The sequence below is a fragment of the Hydra vulgaris genome, chromosome 02 (genome assembly GCF_038396675.1).
Source record: "Hydra vulgaris chromosome 02, alternate assembly HydraT2T_AEP".
Lineage (NCBI taxonomy): Eukaryota > Metazoa > Cnidaria > Hydrozoa > Anthoathecata > Hydridae > Hydra > Hydra vulgaris.
Genome location: NC_088921.1, coordinates 34,652,273 through 34,675,129, shown reverse-complemented (window position 1 = coordinate 34,675,129; position 22,857 = coordinate 34,652,273). Strand labels below are relative to the sequence as shown.

Below are 22,857 nucleotides of genomic sequence, written 5' to 3'. Positions count from 1 at the left end.
TGCTGTATTCTCCTCTGTTGCAGTTCTATACAAGATATACAGTACAAGAAAATGTGCATTTGACGCATTCAGACATGATAAAAAACTATGCTGATACAAATGAGTTACATAATATTTTGTATCTATAAAGAACTTTTTTTAGCATAAATATAATTTTCCTTGATCGCTTATTTGTCTCTCGTTAAATGTACTTCACCGGGCCCCTCTTCTGGAAATTCGTACTTACTTTTCAGGTGCCACCACGTCCCTGGTATATATATATATATATATATATATATATATATATATATATATATATATATATATATATATATATATATATATATATATATATATATATATATATATATATATATATATATATATATATATATATATATATATATATATATATATATAATCAATAACTACTATTATCAATGAAATGGTACTTGTTTTACTTTTATACACCTTGTTTTAACTTACACATTTATATCGCGGTTTTTGGAAATAAGGTATTCTTTTATTTTTAATTTTTTATTCTTTACTTGAATATTACTTTTTACATTAATATTGTATTTAAAACTTTTCCTCAACCAATCACAAGCTGTTATACATTTTACTTTTATATTTTTTGATAAATAGGTTGTAAAGTATACGTTTATATTACAGCTCTTGTAAATACGTGAAGAAGTTCTTAAACTGATTGTTTCTTATTTTACATTTATAGTTTTCAATAAATAGTTTGTGAAATTTACATACATAATATAATTAAAGTAAACACGTACAATTAGGACTCAGTGATAAGACATTGTAATATTTCCTGCTTGCCCTGCTAGTGTTTTTATTTATATACTTTTAAATTGTAAATTTTATTAAACAGCAAAATAAACAAACTAACAATACCCGCTTCGGGTACTAATATCCGAACCGCTGATAAGCAGCGGTTCGTGCAACGACTACCGAAGTAGTCTAAATTTTTTAAAGTTAGTTTTGGTATAAATTATTTTTTTATGAATAAATTTAAAAGGTAGACAATATCATGGAAGTACTATATCTCTAGTACTTCCATGAGAATATGTATAGTTTTTCTAACGCTTATTAAAAAATATTAAGTAAGGAATAAGCTGGAAGAAATGGTTGGTGTAAAATAGACTTACCAAGACCCTATTTTACGGGTCCAGCCAGCTTGTATATATTATATTTGGATAGACCTTCCTTCTAGAAAGTTCCAATAATTTGAGCAGCGTTAGACATTCAAGGGTTAAAATAGTGTAAAGAGTTAAAAGCGAATCAAATTAAAAGCTAATTGCATTTCTGAATTATTTTCAAAGATAATTATCTTTTTAAAAAAAACTTTTATAGCACCGTAAACCTTTCATACGAACATGCTAGGAAGAAGATTTTTTACTAAGTTTTTTTATTACTTCGGCGTTTTACATAGCAACGCCAATTTAGTGCAGTTTTCACACAAGTAAGATTCTTTTAACCATGTGCAAACAATTATTTATTTTCTTGGTTCCTCTAATCTAATTTCAATGTTATTGTAAAATTGATTAGCATGCAGATTAAAATCAAGCGTAATTAAAATATTAAAGTAAAGCGCCTAACAATTAATATAAAATTTCTATTCGTAATATTTATTGTTAATATTTATAAAATATAGTTTTACAATTACAAAAGTTGTTATTACAACTATATTATGTAGTTATACTTTATAATATGAGATGTTGTTGAGTTTCAGTTACAAAAATCTTAAACTATATATATATATATATATATATATATATATATATATATATATATATATATATATATATATATATATATATATATATATATATATATATATATATATATATATATATATATATATATATATATATATATATATATATATATATATATATATATATATATATTTATATGTATATATATTAAAATAATAACAACAATAACAATATCATAATGTTGTTGTTATTGTAATTATTATATAATATATAATAACAACATTATGATGTTGTTATTGTTATTGTTATTATCATAAGTGATAAAATTAACATTGATGAAAATAATATAATAACTACAGCAACAACAACAGCAACAACAACAACAACAATAACAACAACAACAATTATAATAATTATTATAATTGTTGTTTTTTTATTTTTTTATTTTGTTGTTATTATCTTTTTTAAAATAATAACAACAAAATTCTTTTATTATGTTTTAAAAAATTCAACTTGTTCTGGAATTTTAAATCCTTCATTTTATGAGTTTTTAAATAAAATAAATAAAAATAAAAATAAATAATATAACTCAAAATAAATGCCTTATTTAAATCACACTTTACCAAAATATTTTTTTCATAAAAAGATTTGGCATATTATGGCATCATGTTATGGTGAGTTTTTGGAGGATGATTATTCAGGAGGTGATGCTAGCTTTATAGAAAATAAATGTATTAATACATTAGAAAGTTCAAGAATAAACTGCATTAAAAAAGAAAGTTGTGATTTATTAAAGCCAGAAAGTCTTATGAACTTCTCAATAGTAACATCAGAACATGGTTCTTGTTTATCTGAAATCAATTTTGAAATAAGTGAAAAAGATTCTGTCAAAGATTGTTTCTCAAATGATGATAATGATTCAATAAAAAAAGATGATTGTGATTCAAGAAATGATGATGGCGGTTTAATAAAAAAAGATAATGATTCAAGAATAGAAAAAGTTCAAAAAAAGATTTCACCCAAGAAACAATTGAATGATAGTGGTAATTTCAATTTTTTATTAATCATTTTGAATTTTTTTTTTTTTTTTTACACTTTGCAAAGTTACACTAGATATTAGGAGTTTTTAAAATTAAAAAAGAACAACTTATTAGTTCATTAGTACACAAGGATATAATTTATTCAATATAGTAAATATATTGTAAAAAATCATAAGACATAAAAAAAATAGTTTTAAACATTTTGAACCTTAATTTAATCTTATTTATTCTTTATTTTTTTACTTTCTTTTCAAATCTTTTAGGAAAAGTTCTAAATTAAAAAAATAAAAAGTATTTTATGTACTATTAATATCCTGATATTTAGATTCTTAAGAATTCAATTCTAATATTTTTAATATATTTTTTCAATAATTTAAAAATTTTTGAGTTAAAGTATATAAAAGCATAAAAAAAATCTTGTATCAAGCAGCTTCTGCTGAAGTTAGAGACCTTAGTTGTTTCAAAAAAATAAAAATGAAAATTAAAAAAAGAAAAAAATGTTAAATGTTACAAGTGGGTCATTCCATGTCAAATCAGCATGGTAATGGCACCCCATTATTTGGATTATTCTTTTTATTTTTATTTTTTTAAAAACATCTTCGCTTCCAACAGCAACCACTAATTAAAATTGTAAGTTACTGGAAGAGAAACGGTTAAGATTGTAGAGCAAGATAACGATTGACGGACGACTTAAAGGGTTGCAAATTTTATGAATCAGGAAAGCAAGATAAAGGAAGCAAATTCCAAAGAACTGATGTTCTAGGAAAAAAACTAGATGAATAAGAGTTTTTGGAGCACTTAGGAACAGTCACAGAAAAATGATGAGACTTAATTGAATGATGAGAAACACGAGAATGAATTTTAATAGATGGCACAAGAGACACAAGCTCTTTAGAGCAGTGCCCATTATAGAATTTGTAGAAAAGAGAAAGAGAAGCAACTTACGATGATGTGATAATGATTGGAGGTTGGCTGCAAGAGCAGGTCCAACTATATTTACAATGTGTTTTTGCACCTTGTCTAAAAGAGAAAGGGCATCATTAAAAGATCCACCCCAGATATGGCAACAGTATTCCATACAAGGCTGGATTTAAGATTTTTAAAGATAGAGAAAAGAATCCAAAGTAAGAAGGTGTTGAGTTTGGTAAAGAGATTAGCAGATGCTAATTTTCCAACAGATTTGAAATATGGTTTCCAAGAAAGATCGAAAGTAAGAGTTAATCCTAACAGATAAAGAGTAGATGACTCATCGAGTACATCACCGTTCATAAATATAGGAAGATCTAACTTATTGTGATAACGATTGGCTGAAAAAAATTGAGTTTTATCTGTATTGAAGTTCACCAGCCACTGTGAGTCCCATGCTGTAGCAGAAGTGAGATCCTTTTCAAGCTCAATTGCTCCCTCCAAGCAATCAGAGAGTGTTGGCTTCTTATCATAACAAGAATAAATAATAGTATCATCAGCAAACAATGCCACCTTAGATGTGAGAATATCTGGAAGATAGTTAATGTAAATTAAAAATAGTATAGAGTCAAGGATAGAACCTTGAGGAACCCCTGAAGTTACAGAATAAGAAGAAGAGTACTGTCCATCGAGGACAACTTTTATGCTACGATTGGAAAGGAAGGATTCAATAATCTTAAAAATGTTGCCAGATACACCATAAGTGGAAAGCTTATGGAGAAGACTAGCATGCCAAACTTTATCAAAAGCTTTTGAGATGTCATGAGCAATGGCCTTAACCTCTCCACCTCTATCTAATGCATGATAAAACCTATCGGTTATTACTGTTAGCAAATCAGCTGTAGAACAAGAAGATTGAAATCCATATTGATGGTCAGAAAGTAAGTTATTAGGTTCAAGATGAGAAATTAAGTGTTTGTTAATTAAAGACTCAAAAACCTTGCTTATGATAGGAAGAAGACTAATGATATGGTAGTTAGACGAATCAGATTTTTTTCCAGAATTTTTGAAGATAGAGATAACAGACTCTGATAAGCACTTGTTGAATAGTTTTGAGAGTATAGGCGACAGCTTCGGAGAACTCTTCTGCAAGACAATAACAAGTGTGTTGTCCGGGTTACAAGCTGTAGAAGAGTCTAAACAAGAAATCACTTTTAATACAGAAGCTGGAGTGATGCGAATGTCAAGCAATGGACATTCGCATCACTCCAGCGGGCTTTGGATTTAGACAAAACCTTTTTACAATGGTTTCTAGCAGTAATAAACAGACGTCTCTTTTCTGGAGAATTGTTTTGCTGATAGATATGGAAATAACGGTTTCGATTGGCAATCGCAGCAGCACAGTGTCAGGAAAACCATGGATGAGAGCGAGGCTTGACCTGGAGTCGTCGAGAGGGAACAAAGATTCCATGCCAGCCTGAATCCACGAAGTTATGTAAGAAGCACATTTGTCGACAGGAAGACGAAAGATTTCTACTCAGGGACCATCACAAAGAAAATCACGGAAAAAATCCCAGTCAGCTTCAAGGTAGTTGTAAGAGGTACAATAATAGGGGGATTCAGGTGATGAAGAAGAATGAGATTATTTTAAAAGAGATCAAACTGTGATCAGAAGCACCTAAGGGTTAATGTGGAGAAACTGAGCTCTGACTAGGATCAGATACAAGACATAAGTCGAGTAGAGAAGGTAAGTGATTCAGGTTGCCTGGAAAACGAGTTGGAAAGTTGACTATTTGAGTTAGGGATTGAGAAAGGCAAAAGTTGTGGGCTTTAATGCCTGCAGAATCACTGACACTAGAGCCAAGCCATTCAGGGTGGTGAGCATTAAAGTCACTGACAACAACTATATTAGCTGATGGATAAAGAGAGAGGGCTTGGTCAATATGATCAGAAATAATATCAAAAAGAGTGCAGTCTTGAGATGAAGGAGCGCGATATAGAACAATGTGAAAGGCAATAGAGTGAAGTGGTGCTAAACGAAAGCACATGAAAGAGTAGTCTGTGGATTCAAACCTAGTTTCACAACAAATGGGTGAATTCTTACAATGTAAATGCCCAGGCCAAGCATGTGACTATTGGAGTCTTTACAAATTAAAGAAAGATAACCATCAACACTATGATTGCAAGATGAGACAGCTGAACTCAAATTAGTCTCACAAAGAGCAAGTAGGTCTGGTGAACTTTGCAAGAGATAAGGCTCAACAGAAGAAAAGTTAATTCGAAGACCACGAATATTAGTGAATGATAGTTTTAGAGAACTTGGTGATGGTGATGATTTTTTGTGTTTTATAGTTTTTGGTACTTTATTTATTTTAAAATTAGATTGAAGAACTTGACTCAAAGCATAGATAGTACTCAGAACACTGTTTAATAGCCCAAGCAATTGCCTTATTACTACTAATAAACCCTAAGCTGTAACAAAGGGCTCCAAATGTGGCCTCTGCAATGCACACCAAAAGTACAAACAGGGACATCATCCATGCGCAACATGGCACTGTTAATACTTTAATATTTTTTAGCCGTTGATGGAATCAGCCTCTCTGAGAGTTACCACAGAGTTTGGGAAACCAAACTACCAGCCGGCCTCAGAACCATAAAACTGAGTTTTAGAGCTGTACCCTCATTCGGAGGTAATAGAATAAGTTGCCTAGTCATAAAAACAGAGACACAAGCAAAATCCATGCATTTAGTCAAGAAGATCTAGCATTCAACATCCTAAACTGGAAACAATGTATTAAAAATACATCTGCGCCAGCCTAATAGATGAAAATAATAAAACAGCATAATAGATTCTAAATGAAAAATAGGAAATTATGGTTTTTAAATGCATTATTTATATATTATATAACTTTACACATCAGTTCTAATTTTTTTGTACCTACTCATGTTTTTTTACTAAAAGTTATAATGTTCTTCACCTAATAAGTAATAGAAAAAAAATTTGCTGGTGATAGTAGCTCTTTTTCTTCTATTTCCTTGAGGAATTTTCTATTGTCTAAATATCTTTGCAATAGTTAAAATTTTTTTAGCTCTAAAGTCTTCACTTAAAAATAGCATTCAAGAGCTCAAGATTTCATAGGTCTGGATATTAAAGTTCAAGTTAAGATTCCATAATATACCTCAATTATATTATATTAAATTGTATAATATAAAATCTTGATAGGCATATTACTTTTTTAATTAATTTTTAAAGTTTGCTTGTAGTCCACATTAAAATATTTTGTGTTTTCTCTTAACACAATCTAATCATTTATCTTGCAGACCAGATATTTTATGGAAATATCTTGATTGTTTAAACTAATAACTGACTAACAACATTTTTTGCAAAGCACCTAAACTGCAATGAGTGGGAGGGACATAAGGTTCAAAAAAGTTTAGTTTTAAACTCCTTCATTCTCCTCAAATTTTTTTAATAACATAAGTTTTTTTTATAAATCTTGTTTATTTTGTTCAATTGCAACAAAAAAAAGCAAACACTAAAAGAAGAAAAATAAAAAGTTCATTTTTTCGCAACTCTAGGCAGAGCAGTTCTGTTGGAGAAACAGAATTTTGATTTTGCTGAACTATGCTTCAGTCAGGTCTGATGATTAATCAATCATCAATGGTGGCCAAGTATATTATTTCAAACAACAAGACAGAGCTCAATCCTCATAATCTCTTATCAAAGGATCAGAGGTGATGTGGATTGTGGATTCCAGATGTTGCTTTTTGATAAGGAGCTCTTATTTCCATGTACTCCAGGTCGATTTTTGACTCCACCTGTTCCAATCCTGTTTCAGACATCAACACCAAGAATAGATGTCCTTGTATTTTCCTTTATCTCCTCCAATATTTAGAGAACCATTCCTCGATCATTGAAATCATTCAAACTTCCTCTTTATGATCTGTTTTTTCCTTCTGTGTAACTTGTACTTTGCCTCTAAAGTTAAAAAGCATGTCTGTTCAATGTAAACTAAGTTGAGAATAAGAAGAAATAATAGCCATTTGGTTAATAACATTGGAATAATATTCCAATGTTATCAACAAAATGGCTATTATTTCTTTGCAAGTTAGACCTGTTTGCACTGCAGCCAAATGCAAAGGAGGTTTGATAGCTGTAATTGCTACAGAATAGAATGCAGCCTATGTTGAATGGCTTGTTGTGGGAGAAATTGAAACAGAAGGCCTCAATATTTTAAATGATGCAATCATTTCAGATGATTCGGACAGCTCTGTTCCAATCATATCAATTGACAATTTAATGGACAAAGAGTAAGGCAAATTCCTATGACCACTTAAAGTCTAAAATAATACAATTTTTTTATTTTAGAGAGTCTTACAAGAACAAACTACGTGAGTCAACAAAAATTACCTAAAAAATGGTGACGCTTTTATGGGAAGCCCCTAATATTGCTAAAAGAATAATTGTTTTCACATGAATATAATAATGTAAAATGGCACTTTGCACAACTAATAAAAAATAGCAAAACTAATAAAAATAGCACGACATGATTCATTTATTTGATAACTGATGATTGAAAGGCTTCTAATGCATTTCCTACTCAATTTCTGAAATTTTGTATTTATCAATTTTTTAATTCTTCACCCCTTTTTTTTGTCCTCACCTTTACCTAAAAATAAAACTTTTCATGGCCACTTATTATGGGTTGACCTCAAAATGACTTCAAAAGGACTTTTTGCAACTTAAAAAATGTTATGCCAACACTTCTTAAAAAGCTTATAAATGGTATTTAAAAGGCTTTATTTGGAAAAGATGGAAAATGCAATAATATATTTTGCTTTAATACCATACTTTTTAAGTTGTAAAAGGTCTCAAAAATTTAAGGTCATCACCATTTTGACCATCAAAATACCCCATTATATATGCCTTTATCTTTTAATTTGTATGTAGTTAAAATACTCTGAAGAAAAAATTAGATTAATATTTAAATCCAACATGTAAAGTATTGTCTATGTACCAAATTTCGATAGAAAGTTGATATCTCATTTAGTTCATTAATGAACTGAATGATGTATTGATTAAATATTGCTATTTAATGACAAAAAAGCATATTTATTTTTCTTTGTTGCAAAAAAAAGGCTAAGTTAGCATAAATAAGAAAATTAAAACCTGAATATCTCAAGAATGGTAAGGAGTTAGAGATTTCAGATTTTTTTAAATTTAAATACATGTTATAGGGTTTCTAATAAACTCTATAACATGTATTTAAATTAGAAAAATCTAAAACATGGAGTGCCATATCCTGGTTTTTCTGCTGATTTGACATGAAATTGAAATTTGAAATGCTAATTGTAAATTTTGGATATGTATGATTTTTAATGTATGGACAATAGATTATGTTCTTTAAAAAAAAATTCCTCTTATTTATTTGAAATTTTCAAAATATTATTCTTTCTTTATAAGTTTTATCTGGAATCACAAATTAAAGATGTAAAGCCTTATAATGTAATATATTACCAGGGCTGGATTTACACTCTTGTGGGCCCTAGGCTGAATCAATTTTGTGGCATTCAAAAATATTTTGAATTTAAAACCATTATATAATATATATATATATATATATATATATATATATATATATATATATATATATATATATATATATATATATATATATATATATATATTTATTTATTAAACTGTTATGTCATTAAACTGTTTGTTGTTTGCTTTTGTTTCTTTAATTCTTTAGTTAAGCTTTACTTAAGAACCAAATTTAAATATATGAAACAATCATTGCCTTAAACGTTAAAAGAAGCCCAAAAGCAATTTATGCATATATAAACAAAAATTCAAAAGTTAAAGAAGAAGTTTAGTGTACACAATTTCTTCCTGAAGTCGCTTAATCCAAATGAATGTAAAATAGTAGATGGAGTTCACTTATATTCTTTAAAGTTTTGTACAGAAGCGTTTTCATTACCTTTATCACTTATTTTCAATAAATTGTATGACACTGGAATAATACCGTTAATGCGGTTAAATGCTAACATAATGCTAGTATTTAAAAATGGAGATAAATCAGATCCATTAAGTTATTGAACAGTATCACATTTCAGTTATAAGCAAAGTAACGGAACATATCTTAAAAGCTACACTTATGTCGCATTTAGAAAAAAACAATCTTTGACTAAGGAACACCATGAACTTTCTAGTAAAAAAAAAAAGTTGTAGAAATCATATAGAATCAATGAATCTAAAACACAAGCAATGGAAGATAATTTACCAGTAGATATCATTTTCCAAGATATAAAAAAAGCTTTCAATTCCGTGCCTCACAACAGTTTATGTCTTGAACTAAAAAGTTATGGATTTAATGATAAAGCACAAGGGTGCTGAAATTTTTTTTTAAAATTATTTAATATGTAACAGAGTGCAGCATGTCGTCTGCAATCGCGAATTTTAAAATCGGTCTTTAGTTACAAGTGCTGCAAGGCTCTGTCTTGGGTCCGATTATGTTTACTGTTTATATTAACGACTTATCGAATGAGACAATTAATAAAAAATCTAAAGAAATACCATTTCTTAACAAACCGTGTTATAACAGTTAGAATAGCTTAGATCAAAACATTGTAGATTTTAAAACACTTAAAGAGTTTAAATCAAAGTTGGACTTGTTTGTAACATAAATCTGCTGTTAAAGCCTAAATTACCTAGGCTCTGTACATTGTTATTGTGGATGTGCTCAGTTGTTATTAAATAAATTTTTTTTCATATTGTCTATTACAAGACTATTTTTAATGTTTTATTCAGTTTATTTAAATTTCAGTTATTATATATATTTTTTTAGATCAAATTTTTCTTATTAAAAGCTTTATCTAAGTGGATTTTATATATCTATTTTAAGTATGGCGTTTAAACTTAAATAATGTTACTAATGCCAATAATAGAAATCTTATTAAAAATACTATCATAGTAGATGTTTATGAACATGGTAATGAATAGAATCTATTATAACTGTTTTATTATGTTATAATATATATGTTATGCTATATGTTAGTTGACTAACTACTATATGTTAATTTATAAAAACTCTAAGAAAGATGCAATAAGTATTTTGTTTTATGATACAATAAAAAATAAGTTAATAGATGTAGTAAGCCTTCTTGGGAGACACATTCGGTTGCAAGCTTTATATGACCACACATATAATTTTTTGTTTTCACAACTTGGCCACAGCTAAAATGTGTTAAAGTTTTAAAAATATTTATTCAAAAAATGTGCTGAATAAACAAATGTAAATTTAAACTAAAATTAAAGCTAAACTAACTATGGAGCTGGAAAGAGAAATAAAAACTAAAAAATAAAAATATAATACAAAACTAAACTAAAATAAATATGGTTAAATGAATAAAAAACAAACCAGAAAAAATAAAAGCACAAAGTGTTTCACTGCAAAGAATTGAGAAAAAATTGAAGTTTCAAAGTTATTTAATCCAAGCTTAATTACTTTGAAGCTTAATTATTTAAAAATTTCAAACTTTTCCTAAAAAGGCTTGTGTTGTGTAATATCTATCTTCTAAAGAAATTGATTTTGCAGAATAAATTAATAACTCACCAGAATATTATGATATGGAATCATCAGAAACTGTTGACACAATATATAGTAATACCAAGTATAAGCAATTTTGGATTGTCTTCGAACTTACAGCATTTTTTTAAAGCGCATGTCTAGTTTTTGATTTTGCAAGCTGTCTGTCAAGAGGGTGCATTTCTAGCTAATGCTATTAATTTTTAAGCTTTCATGTAATTCAAGACAACAGAAAAGATAAATAAGATCATGATTGAGGACAGAATTTATTTTTATTGGTGTCAAGGTTCCAGGTAATGAAACTTTGAATGCCACCAATGCTTATATGCCATCAAAGTATATTATTTTAATAAGGCAAGTCACACTAGAAAACTCAAGACGGCACAATTTGTACTTGAATACAGAAGCTTAACTTTGACTGACTTTGTTTGATAGATATATTTGTTGATGATAAGAAAAGATTGCTAGTATGTTTCTGAAAAGCTGGCAAAATCTGATTAAGTATTTATTCCTTAAATTTAACTAGAGATGAAGATCATTAAAGATCAGTATTTTTTTTCCTCTTAAACAAAAATCTAGTAGTTTTTTTTTTTATCTATTAGAAAATAACAAATTTTAAGTTTTAGTTGACATTTTGTTTTAGTTTAATAATTTTACCAAATATTATATCTAGCGCCAAGATTCATTTTAAAAATAAAATAGGTTCTTCCCAATAATTACAAGGGTCTATTCAGTCCCAGTTCCCATCAACCTCTGTCAAACTTAAAACTATATTGATACCCTAGTGAAAACACAAATACAAGTTTTGATAAGAAATTTCAATAGGGTTATTATTATAATAACAACTTTTTGTTAAAAAAAAACTATTATTACAAAAATAAGATTTATCAAAAAGTTGTTTAAATATTTATTTTTATTCAGATTTGATAATAATTATTGCTATAAAATTTAGGTGCTTTTGAAAATGAAAAAATTATACTCTTGGCTAAATTAAGTGATGCAAAAAAGGAAAAAGAAAATATTTTAGAAGAAAATAATTTGCTAAAAGAAAATGAGGAGTTTTTGAAAAACAGTTTAATGAACTTAACAAATTTGCATCATCAAAAAGTTGAAGAGTTAAACATAAAATCTCAGTTGGTAAGGTATTAATTGAATTATAAGTTTATTGTATTTCAACCAATGGCATGCGGGAAATCATCTCTGATTTTCATGATTTTTAAATAGTTATCTGCATTATTTAAATAGGTTAAATTTTCCTTTATAAAGCCTTATAACTTTAATTAAATATTAATTAACTGTTAAATATTTTCCCAAATGGTGCCAGATTTTTGTAGAATAATTCTCTGGATAGTTCCGTACTAAAAACGAAGGTTTTTGATGACTTGAAGGAGAAAAATAAAACAAAAAATTTGAAAAAAAATGTGGAAAATGACTAAAATAAGTGCCTCGATAAAAATAAAATGTTTTGATAAAAATAAGTGTCTATAAAAACAGTGTCCAATAAAAATGAAGTGTATAAATAAAAATAAGTGTCACCACTTCTTTGTCTATCAGGCTAGCGTAGATGTATTTATTGTTTCCAGTTTAAGATAATAAATGCTAGATCTTCTTGACTCATTGCATGGGTTTTGCTTGTGTCTCTGTTTTTTTGACTAGGCAACTTATTCTATAACCTCCGAATGAGGATACAGCTCTAAAACTCAGTTATATGGTTCTGAGGCCGGCTAGTAGTCATGTTTTCCAAACTCTGGTTGATCTCAGAGAGACTGCTTTCATCAACAGCTGTAAAAACCAGAGTACTAACAGTACCATATTGCGCATGGATGGTGTCCCTCTTTGTACTTTTAGTGTGCATTGTGAAGGCCATATTTGGAGCCCATTGTTATGGCTTAGGGTTTATTAATAGTAATGAGGCAATTGCTTTGACTATTAGATAGTGTACTGAGTATTATCTGTGCTTTGAGTCAAATTCTTTAACCAATTTAAAAAATGATATAAGTATCAAAAACTATAAAACATAAAAAACCATCATCATCACCAAGATCTCTAAATCTATCATTCATTGATATTTGTGGTCTTCGAAGTAACTTTTCTTCTGTTAAGCCTTATCTCTTGTAAAGTTCACCAGACCTACTTGCTCTTTGTGACACTAATTTAAGTTCAGCTGTCTCATCTTGAATTAATTCTCTCGATAGCAAACGTCTGTTTACTATTGCTAGAAACCATTGTAAAAAAAGTTTTGTCTAACGCTGAAGCCTGCTATTCTCAGGTCACAAAGTCTCGAATTTCATTTAAAAAATTAGGCTCCAGAGACTTCTGGAGAATCTTTAGCAGTGTTTATAATAAAGGTAAATCTGTTATTCCTCTCTTGCATGGTTCAGATTTTGTTATTTTATCTAAAGACAAACCTGAATTTTTTGCTAAGAACTTCTCCATAATCTCATCACTTGATTCCTCTAATCAAATTTACCTAATAAAGCTGACAAACAGGTTGGTCCATTACTTGACATTGGTATCACTCCAGCCTCTGTATCTAAAGTGATTTCCTGCTAAGACTCTTCTACAGCTCCAAATAATATACCTGTTATAATCTTGCAGAAGTGTTTTCCAGAGCTGTTGCCTATACTTTCAAAACTATTTAACAAATGGTTATCAGAATCTTGTTTCCCAAAGTGCTGGAAAGCGACATCTGCTGTCCCTATTTTTAACTCTGTAGAGCAACCTGACTAGTCTAACTACCATCCCATTAGTCTTCTTCTTATTATAAACAAGGTTTTTGAGTTTTTAATTAACACTTAATCTCTTATCGTGAATCTAACAACTTACTTTCTGATTATCAATATGGATTTCGATCTTTTTGTTCTACTGCTGATTTGTTAAGGGTAATAACTGATAGGTTTTATCATGCATTAAAGATGTAGAGAGGTTAAGGCTATCTCCATAAGATTTTTTCTTGCTGATGATACTACCATTTATTTTTGTCTTGATAAGAAGTCAACACTTTCTAATTGCTTGGAGGGGACATTTGAGCTTGAAAAACAATCTCACTTTAGCATGGGGCTCTCAGTGGCTTGTGAACTTTAACTCAGATAAAACTCAGTCTTTTTCAGCTAATCGTTATTGCAACAGCCTGAGTCTTCCTATACTTATGAATAGTAAGGTATTTGATAAGTCATCTACCTTTGTCTTCTAGGAATAACTCTTACTTACGATCTATCTTGGAAACCATATATCAAATCGATTGCAAAATTTGCATCTGCTAAGGTTGGATCTCTTTATTGTGCTTGCCACTTTCTCACTCCAGATTGAATTCTTTATCTCTATGATTCTCAAATCTGTCTTTGTATGGACTACTGTTGCCATATTTGAAGTGGATCTTTGAAAGATGCTCTCTTTCTTTTAGACAAGATGCAAAAAATTTTTGGTGGCGGTATTGTCGTAAAAAATGTAAAAAAAAAAAAGTCCCTTAAATTTTAATTTAGGCAGCGCCCAAATACGGTTGACGCTGTTGAAAATGCCTGATATATATATAAAAAGTTTATATATATGGCCTGATATATATAAAAAGTTTAAAGATATCGTTTAAGTGTTAAGATAAAAGAAGTAACATTATAAAAACCACTTATAAAGTGTTAATGACAATTATGTATAAAAGTTTGTGTAAAAGTAACGTATGCTCTATTTACAAATGTAATAAGTTAAAAGTTTGTGTAAAAGTAACGTATGCTCTATTTACAAATGTAATAAGTTAAAAGTTTGTGTAAAAGTAACGTATGCTCTATTTACAAATGTAATAAGTTAAAAGTTTGTGTAAAAGTAACGTATGCTCTATTTACAAATGTAATAAGTTAAAAGTTTGTGTAAAAGTAACGTATGCTCTATTTACAAATGTAATAAGTTAAAAGTTTGTGTAAAAGTAACGTATGCTCTATTTACAAATGTAATAAGTTAAAAGTTTGTGTAAAAGTAACGTATGCTCTATTTACAAATGTAATAAGTTAAAAGTTTGTGTAAAAGTAACGTATGCTCTATTTACAAATGTAATAAGTTAAAAGTTTGTGTAAAAGTAACGTATGCTCTATTTACAAATGTAATAAGTTAAAAGTTTGTGTAAAAGTAACGTATGCTCTATTTACAAATGTAATAAGTTAAAAGTTTGTGTAAAAGTAACGTATGCTCTATTTACAAATGTAATAAGTTAAAAGTTTGTGTAAAAGTAACGTATGCTCTATTTACAAATGTAATAAGTTAAAAGTTTGTGTAAAAGTAACGTATGCTCTATTTACAAATGTAATAAGTTAAAAGTTTGTGTAAAAGTAACGTATGTTACAAATAAGTTAAAAAAAACAGAAAATATTGATCTAACTTTTCCATCAAAAATGTTCATTAAAAGAAAAACTCTTCTTTAAGTATATAACATATAATGAAATATTTTTTATAAATATTTAGTATTTGAGCTTATGAAAAATCAAAATTGTATTGATTAAATTATTATTTTTTAAGTTTAATCAGTTATTATTGTTTATTCAGTTAGAGGCTCAAACAAATGAGTTAAACAAAGCAATTTTGAGGCAATACAAGCTAGAGCAAGAAGTTATGTTCTACAAGTTAGATGCAAAATGTCAAGACTTTAGTTTTGACAATTTTGAACAGGTAACACTCATTTTTTTTGGCATTGATTTATTATAATTGTTTTCTCTTTATACATATATATTTTTTATATTTTATACATATACACCTATATTATCACCTACGGGGACAGATTTTACAAAGAAACGAACACTTACGGGAACATTAGCATTATCAGGGACATTTTAGTGTACCCGTTAATTTTTTGTCCCCGTAAGCATTTTTTTGTAAAAAAAATGTCTCTATAAGCAACTTTTATAGAGAACAAAAAGTACATACATCGACTATCAAATAGCCTGACTTGCAGCAGAGTGTTGCTACATCGACTGAGGGTTTGGCTTGGGTCAGCATCAAGGTCAGGCTCAAGTTTAGTGTTACGGCAAGGTTTAAATATGGTTATATTACTGTAATTAATCGTTTTTGTAAATAGATGAAAAAAAAAAAAAAAATGAAGTGTAATATATAATAAATAAAAAAAAATAAAAATAAAAATATAAAAAACATTTTTTTTATAATAAAAAAATAAATTTAAATATGTATAAAAAAATAAAAATATGATAAAATTAAAAAATAATTACATTTATGATAAAAATAGTATAGAAAAAGGAAAAAAGCGCAATAAAACAAGAACAAAACAAACATGTCCTGTAAGCGCCAACTAGGAGTGTATATATATAAATATACATATAAATATATAAACTTGTATATATAAATATGTATTTATATATAAATAAATATATATATAAATCATATAACTTTACTAAAGCAGTATAAAATTTTTGAAATTACATTTTAGATTCTAAGCTGGTGATTGCTGGATTGATGATTGTTTTCACTTCTTGCAATTTTTTTTTTAATAAGTTTTAACTAAATTGTTTCAAAAGTCATATAAATTTATAGACATATAAGATTGACCTTTCAGTAGAGTTAACCTTTTATGGCTATACACCTTTTATGGTTATATTCAGTAGAGTTAACCTTTTCTACCTGCATTTATTAAAAAAAACAGGAGAGTTCTTAAAGGGAAAAATTGATGGATGGTAGGATTACATTTAAAGTTTAGAGATATTATAATTATTAGATTATATTGGAATTAATATTTTTTTGCTTATAATTTAAAACTTTGTTTATATTTTAATTAAATAAATAAAAAAACATTTTAAAACACTTAAACACTTAAAATTTTTAAAACACTTTAAAACTTGTTATTTTTAATCTTTTTGATCTCTCTGTTGATTCCAATTTTTTAATTGATTTATACTATTCGAGTTTGCAATTTCGATTAACTATTTGAGTTTGCCATGAAGCAGAACATAGTTAAGGTTGCTATAAAGTTAGAACATCTTCATTGCAACCTCTATTGTGTATATGAGTTAAAAGTTTAAAAAAAAAAGTGTATATTTATATGCAAAAAATTGAATTTTATTTAATTCATAATTTCTAATGCCCCTTTATAAATTTTTATTTGATTCAAGATCTCTTTAATACCATGTATGCTTAATATGGTTTTTAGTTGTTTTCTTTAAATTGCTACTATGTATAATATATATTCTACTTTAGTATTTTGTGCTTTTATATAGCATTTTTCTAATTTTAATAAATACTTAAGATTTCAATATTTTAAAATGATTTTTTCAGGATCATCAAACAAATTACAAAAATGATGCGATAAATAGTGATACTTTTGCTAAAGATACCAGTTTTAAAATACACAATATTTCTGAAAAAGGGGCTGTGTCCAGTGAACTGTTGTTTAATAAACTTACATCATTATTTAAAAAAATATTGAAAAATAGAATTGATGAAGAGCTTTTGAAAGAAATCAAAGAGTTCCTGAAATATCTTCAATCAAGACAAAGTAATTGATATTTTAAGTATAATTTTTTTTAAAATTTATTAGACATAGTTGCTAATGAAAACAAAAAAAGTTACATACCTAAAGGTATCTAGAAGTAATGATATAATGAATTTAAATTACAAAAAGTAAGATATTGAAAACTTTTAATAAATAAAATGTTCAAAGTATTTACCATTGATATCTTAAATAGTTACTTTTACTAAATATACTTCATAAGTGTTATTAATTACTCTTATTTGGGTATTTGGGCAATAATATTTTTAATCCACTATTTTAGAAACATCTTTATCGTCACCTGCCTGACCTTAAAGATGTTTATTTTGCTTGATTTTGTTAAAAAGCCAAAAATCAAAAGGATGTCGTATCAGCTAGTATGCAGCATAGTTAATTATGGTGATTGCCCTTGTACTTTATGACAATTTTTTTTGACAATGTTTTGTGCAGTTAGAACTTTCATGTTTTGAGTGCCTGACATTAGTTGATGGTTCTTAATAACATAACAAGAGGCTTAAGGCAGTCTTTGATGTAGGTTTTTTTTTCTTGTCATGACAGCTGAACAAAAAGTCAGCCTGTTCATTTAAACACGATTGCAACTACACATTCATACTCAAATTAGCTCTTTTTGGATAGTTGTTCTTGAAGATTCTTCAAACCTCATTCATGAAAAAATTAGTTGCTTGCAGCCATCTTGTCTTATTTAACTCCAGTCATGATCTTCAACACTGTGTTTAAAATTTACTCATCTCCAAACAATCATGTGCAAAAGAGCATCGACTAGATGGGTTAAGTTCATTTATCGTAGTTTTTCTTGACTGACTTTCCCAGTTCACGATAAGTTAAAATCTATGCTAGGTAATTTTTTTTAAAGTGTTTTCAAACTAACCACATTTTTCAAACTAACCATATATGCTAGTTTCAAAATAAAGTTATGTTTATTTGGTAAATAATTAAAAGCTAGATATATGAATGAGCATTACATTATTATATATAATGTAATGCTCATTCAATTATTATATATTATGTAGCTATACATAAATAAAAAATTTTTCAAAGGAATTTAAGCGCAATTGTTATTACTTCTGGATATTCCATTAATCATTCTAAATATCCCATTACACTGGGTACCCAGTAGTACTAAATATGTTGAAGAGATATTATTAAATTATCATTTTTTTGAGCAATTAAAAAAGTAATAATATTTGAAACCTTATGATGGAAATATTTAAAAATTATGGTAATATACCCTTAATAATAAAAAGTCTGCAAATATAACTTTCTTATATATAAACAAAAATAGTAAATAAAAATTATTTTTTTTTACCTTTACTCTGACATAACCCAATCTTTTTTTTTTTTTCAAATATTTTCTCAGGTTTATTAAATTTCTTTGTATCATTATTATAATTGCAGGCTTTTTTCAAAATTTATTTTTACATCTAATATTCCTTTGCACAAATTTTGGTTTTTAAAGTTGTAAAGTTTTTATAAAATTGTCAAGGTTGATAAGTAACATATTGTTTAACTTAAAGCACAGTTTTAAAGCCATTCCTTCAAACCCTCATTTTGTTGTGAAGCATCTCATTTTATATTATATGAAGTAACAATACTCTAATAATTATTATAAGGGGAAAAACTATGAATTTATTTGATTTTAAAATTGTTTATCAATATTTTGCATCCATGATGATTTAAATTGATGAAATTATAATAAATATGACTTATTTAGTTGGTATAAATTTAAATTAGTTTTACGTCAAAATATGGCTTATGTAGTTAATATAATGAATTTTTAGTACAGGTACAGAGATGTTTACTTGAAGAAAATGAAATGACTGAGATAAAAGTACATAAAGAAAAGAATTTTGTTGAAGATGAGTGTTTTAAACTCAAAGACTTGATGAAAAAGCAAGATGATAAACATGCTTTTATTTTAAAAAAATGTAATGTAAGTTGTTTTATTTAAATATAATGTAAAACATAATTCATTGCTTATAGATAATAAAAAAAATGAAAAGATATTACAGATTATAACTACAGATTATAACTAGAATGTAGAGTATAGAGTTAAAACGTAAAAAACCTTATTTAGATTTGAATTTTAAATCTAACTTAAAAAATATATATAGGGTTTGATAAATAAAAATATTTTTAGCATGAAGGGACAGATACAGTAAAAGGATGCAACTTTGTTGAATGACAAGCCAAATAAGAATTTTGATTGGTTGAACTAGAGATAATAGCTTCTTTGAGCAGTGACAATAGTATTTGTAGAAAAAAGAAATATATGTAAACTTACAACAATGGGAGAGTGACTCAAGCTTGGAAGATAAAGCAGGTTTAACTGCATTTAAAATGTGCTTTTAAATCTTGTCTGAGAGTGAGAAGTTGTTATTTAGTTGTTATTCAGTTGTTATTCAAGGTTGTTAGTCATTAATACAGAAATGTCAACAATATTGTGATAGTTGTTTGCAGTAAATAACTGAGTTTTGTTGGAGTTAAAATCCGCAAAGCACTGCAAGCTCTCACAGAAGACAGATCAGATTAAAAATCTGTATTCTGTTCTAGGCAATCAAAAGGTAAAATTTTTTTTTGTCAAGACAAGTATAAAGTTAAGTTGTCAGCAAATAGAGCCATTTTAGGTATAAGATTGTCAGGAAGAACCCTATTGTAGATAAGAAATAATAAAGGAGCAAATATAGAACCTTGAATCTTTTGAACGCACTAAAGTTACTGGAAAAGAAGAAGAGTGTAAGCCTTCGAGGATGAATTTAATACTGCAGTTAAAAAGATAATTTAAAAATCTCAAAAATTTTGTATAAACAAACTAATAATAGAGAGAAGACTAATCATTGGATAGTTAGATAGGAGTGTTTTCTAGAGTTTTTAAAAATTGGAACCACTTGTTTAGCACTTAATAGTTTAGCTAGAATTGTAGAGAACCCTGGAGAGCTTTTCTAAGTCTATGGTAGAAATCTTGTCTGAAACACAAGCCGTAAAAGAGTTTAATTGAGCATTGACTTTAGCATGGGAAGCCAGAGTGATTTGAATATCTAACAATCAGTTAATCTATTTAACTGGAATGTCAGGAAGAGTATGGCCATTAGCAGGGAAAAACCCAGATCTGTTTTGGTACCGCTAGAGCAGTATGGGCCACCCAAAAAAAAGATTTATTTTTTGTTATTTTTCTTTTTTTTTTTTTTTTTTTATTAAAAATAAGAAAAAAAGTTTCAATAGTAAAATAACTATTTTTCTGTTTATTTTAGCTATTTTTAACTTTTTTAACGAGCTCATTTTTACTTCAGGAAAATAAAGTGGATTAAAAAGTAATTATATGCTGGAACTCATTTAATGTTTAAAACTGTCGTTTAATTATTAACCGGAAGTTAGATTTAAAAAAATGAATTAAAACTTTTTACGAAATTCAATTTAAAGACCATGGAACATATGAAAAATTTGTTTTTTCAAAAGATAGAACGACTTTAATATATTCATTCAGAGCAGTGTTAACTTTCGCTTAAGAAAGACAAAAAAATAATGCAAAAACTTTTTCAGAAAGTTTTGTTTCTCTTCAAATTTTTTTAAATTTTAGATTTAATAACAATTAATATAAGTTTTTTTTTCCGTTTTAATATTTAAACTTTAATGTCTTTAATTCATAAAAAGACCTCAGTAAATGTAACTTATTTAACATACGCAATTTTTTATTATCATATATAAAAATATTTTTAATCATTAAGTTAACTGTAATTATCTCTTGTTTTAAAGCACTGTAAAAATTAAAAATCTTTAGTTAAAAAGGAACAGAATTGCTAATATTTAAATCGAAATGATAGTTAAATTAATAGTAAATATGCTTTATTAAAATTATTTATGTTTTGTATTTGAATAGTTATTGTCTATATAATATATCATATTATGTATAAACAATACCTATTTGAAAAAAAAAAGATGATAAAATTTATTTAATAATCATAGTTATTATTTTTTAATTTCGCAAAAATTGTTAAGGTATTTTTAACATTTAATAAAAACCAAAATTAAAATTACTAAAATGTATTTTTAAAAGTTTAAAAGTATTTCAAATACTATTTAATAAATAGTTACAAATAAAAAATAAAAATATTCACAAAAAATTTGAGTAGTAATTGCAACTTAAAAGTTTATTAAAATTTTAAAATAATTTTTTCTTAGTATATATAAAGTAACATATGCTTACATCCACTGCTAAAATTATGTATTCAGAAAAATGCCTTTTACAATGAGATGCAATTTTAAATCAACTCTTAATCTTTGGATAAAACTAAACAAGGCGAATACAAACAAAGTGATATTTAAAAATTATTGTGGTAAATTCTCCATGGCAGATTATCATAAATAATTTTCAGATAAGAAAAATTTCAACTCAGCAAAATCAGAAGTGCTTAGCTTTAAATATATAGTTTTAAAGATTTTGATTTAAAATACAACCCTGAAAATAAGGTACCACCCAAAATGAAAAGGAATATAATTTATGGGCTCTATGAAAAGATTGTGATAACGTACTGTCATCCTCATCTTCTTTGAGCCTCTATCTGTTTTACTTATTTTATTAATTGAAATTTTATATTACGAAGTTGTAAAATCTTATATTATATTAAAACAGAGAAAGAAAAAAAAAAATAAAAAAGTTTAAACCCATGATATGGGTTAAAAATAAAAACAATTAACAATAAAAGTGTTAAAACTTTTTTTTTTACAATTTTTCAATTTCTATGTCCACAATGTTCAACAAAATTCAAAAGTTATTTAGTTAGCTAATTTGTTGGAAAGTATAAGTTTCAAGATTTGCCTCTAGACTTGAACTGCTTTACTCTGTAGTGTGGTTGTCTCTATATATGTACTCTTCTACACTTAAAGTGGTTGCTTTGAGAATGTCATCTAAAATTTTTCAAAACAAACGCATTACTTTAGCAATTTTTTTTCCAAATAATTAAGTGATTAATCGTTTTTTATTTATTATAAAAAACACATATTTACAATAAAAAATAGTTAGTTACAAAAATTTTAAACCCATTTTTAAAGACTTTAAAATAAACCACACTGAAACTACTTTTTTCAATAGAATGAAGAAATTAATTATGTTCGAG

General features: G+C 27.2%; 1 protein-coding gene across 6 annotated transcripts in view; it reads left to right on the top strand.

The window, feature by feature from the left end:
* The first annotated feature begins 2,317 nt into the window (after positions 1-2,317).
* Positions 2,318-22,857, top strand: part of LOC105845401 (repetitive organellar protein) — a 42,891-nt gene continuing 22,351 nt past the window's right edge. For 5 of the 6 annotated variants that reach the window (XR_010636661.1, XR_010636662.1, XM_065790691.1 and 2 more), the window contains exons 1-5: positions 2,318-2,752; positions 12,197-12,381; positions 15,775-15,897; positions 17,512-17,731; positions 19,525-19,676. Coding sequence is in view for 4 of the 6 variants with exons in the window: in XM_065790691.1 (XP_065646763.1) it covers positions 2,368-2,752; positions 12,197-12,381; positions 15,775-15,897; positions 17,512-17,731; positions 19,525-19,676 (1,065 nt within the window). In the remaining 2 variants the exon portion in view is untranslated. The remainder of the gene's footprint in view (positions 2,753-12,196; positions 12,382-15,774; positions 15,898-17,511; positions 17,732-19,524; positions 19,677-22,857) is intronic. The other variant, XM_065790695.1, reaches the window with a different exon arrangement.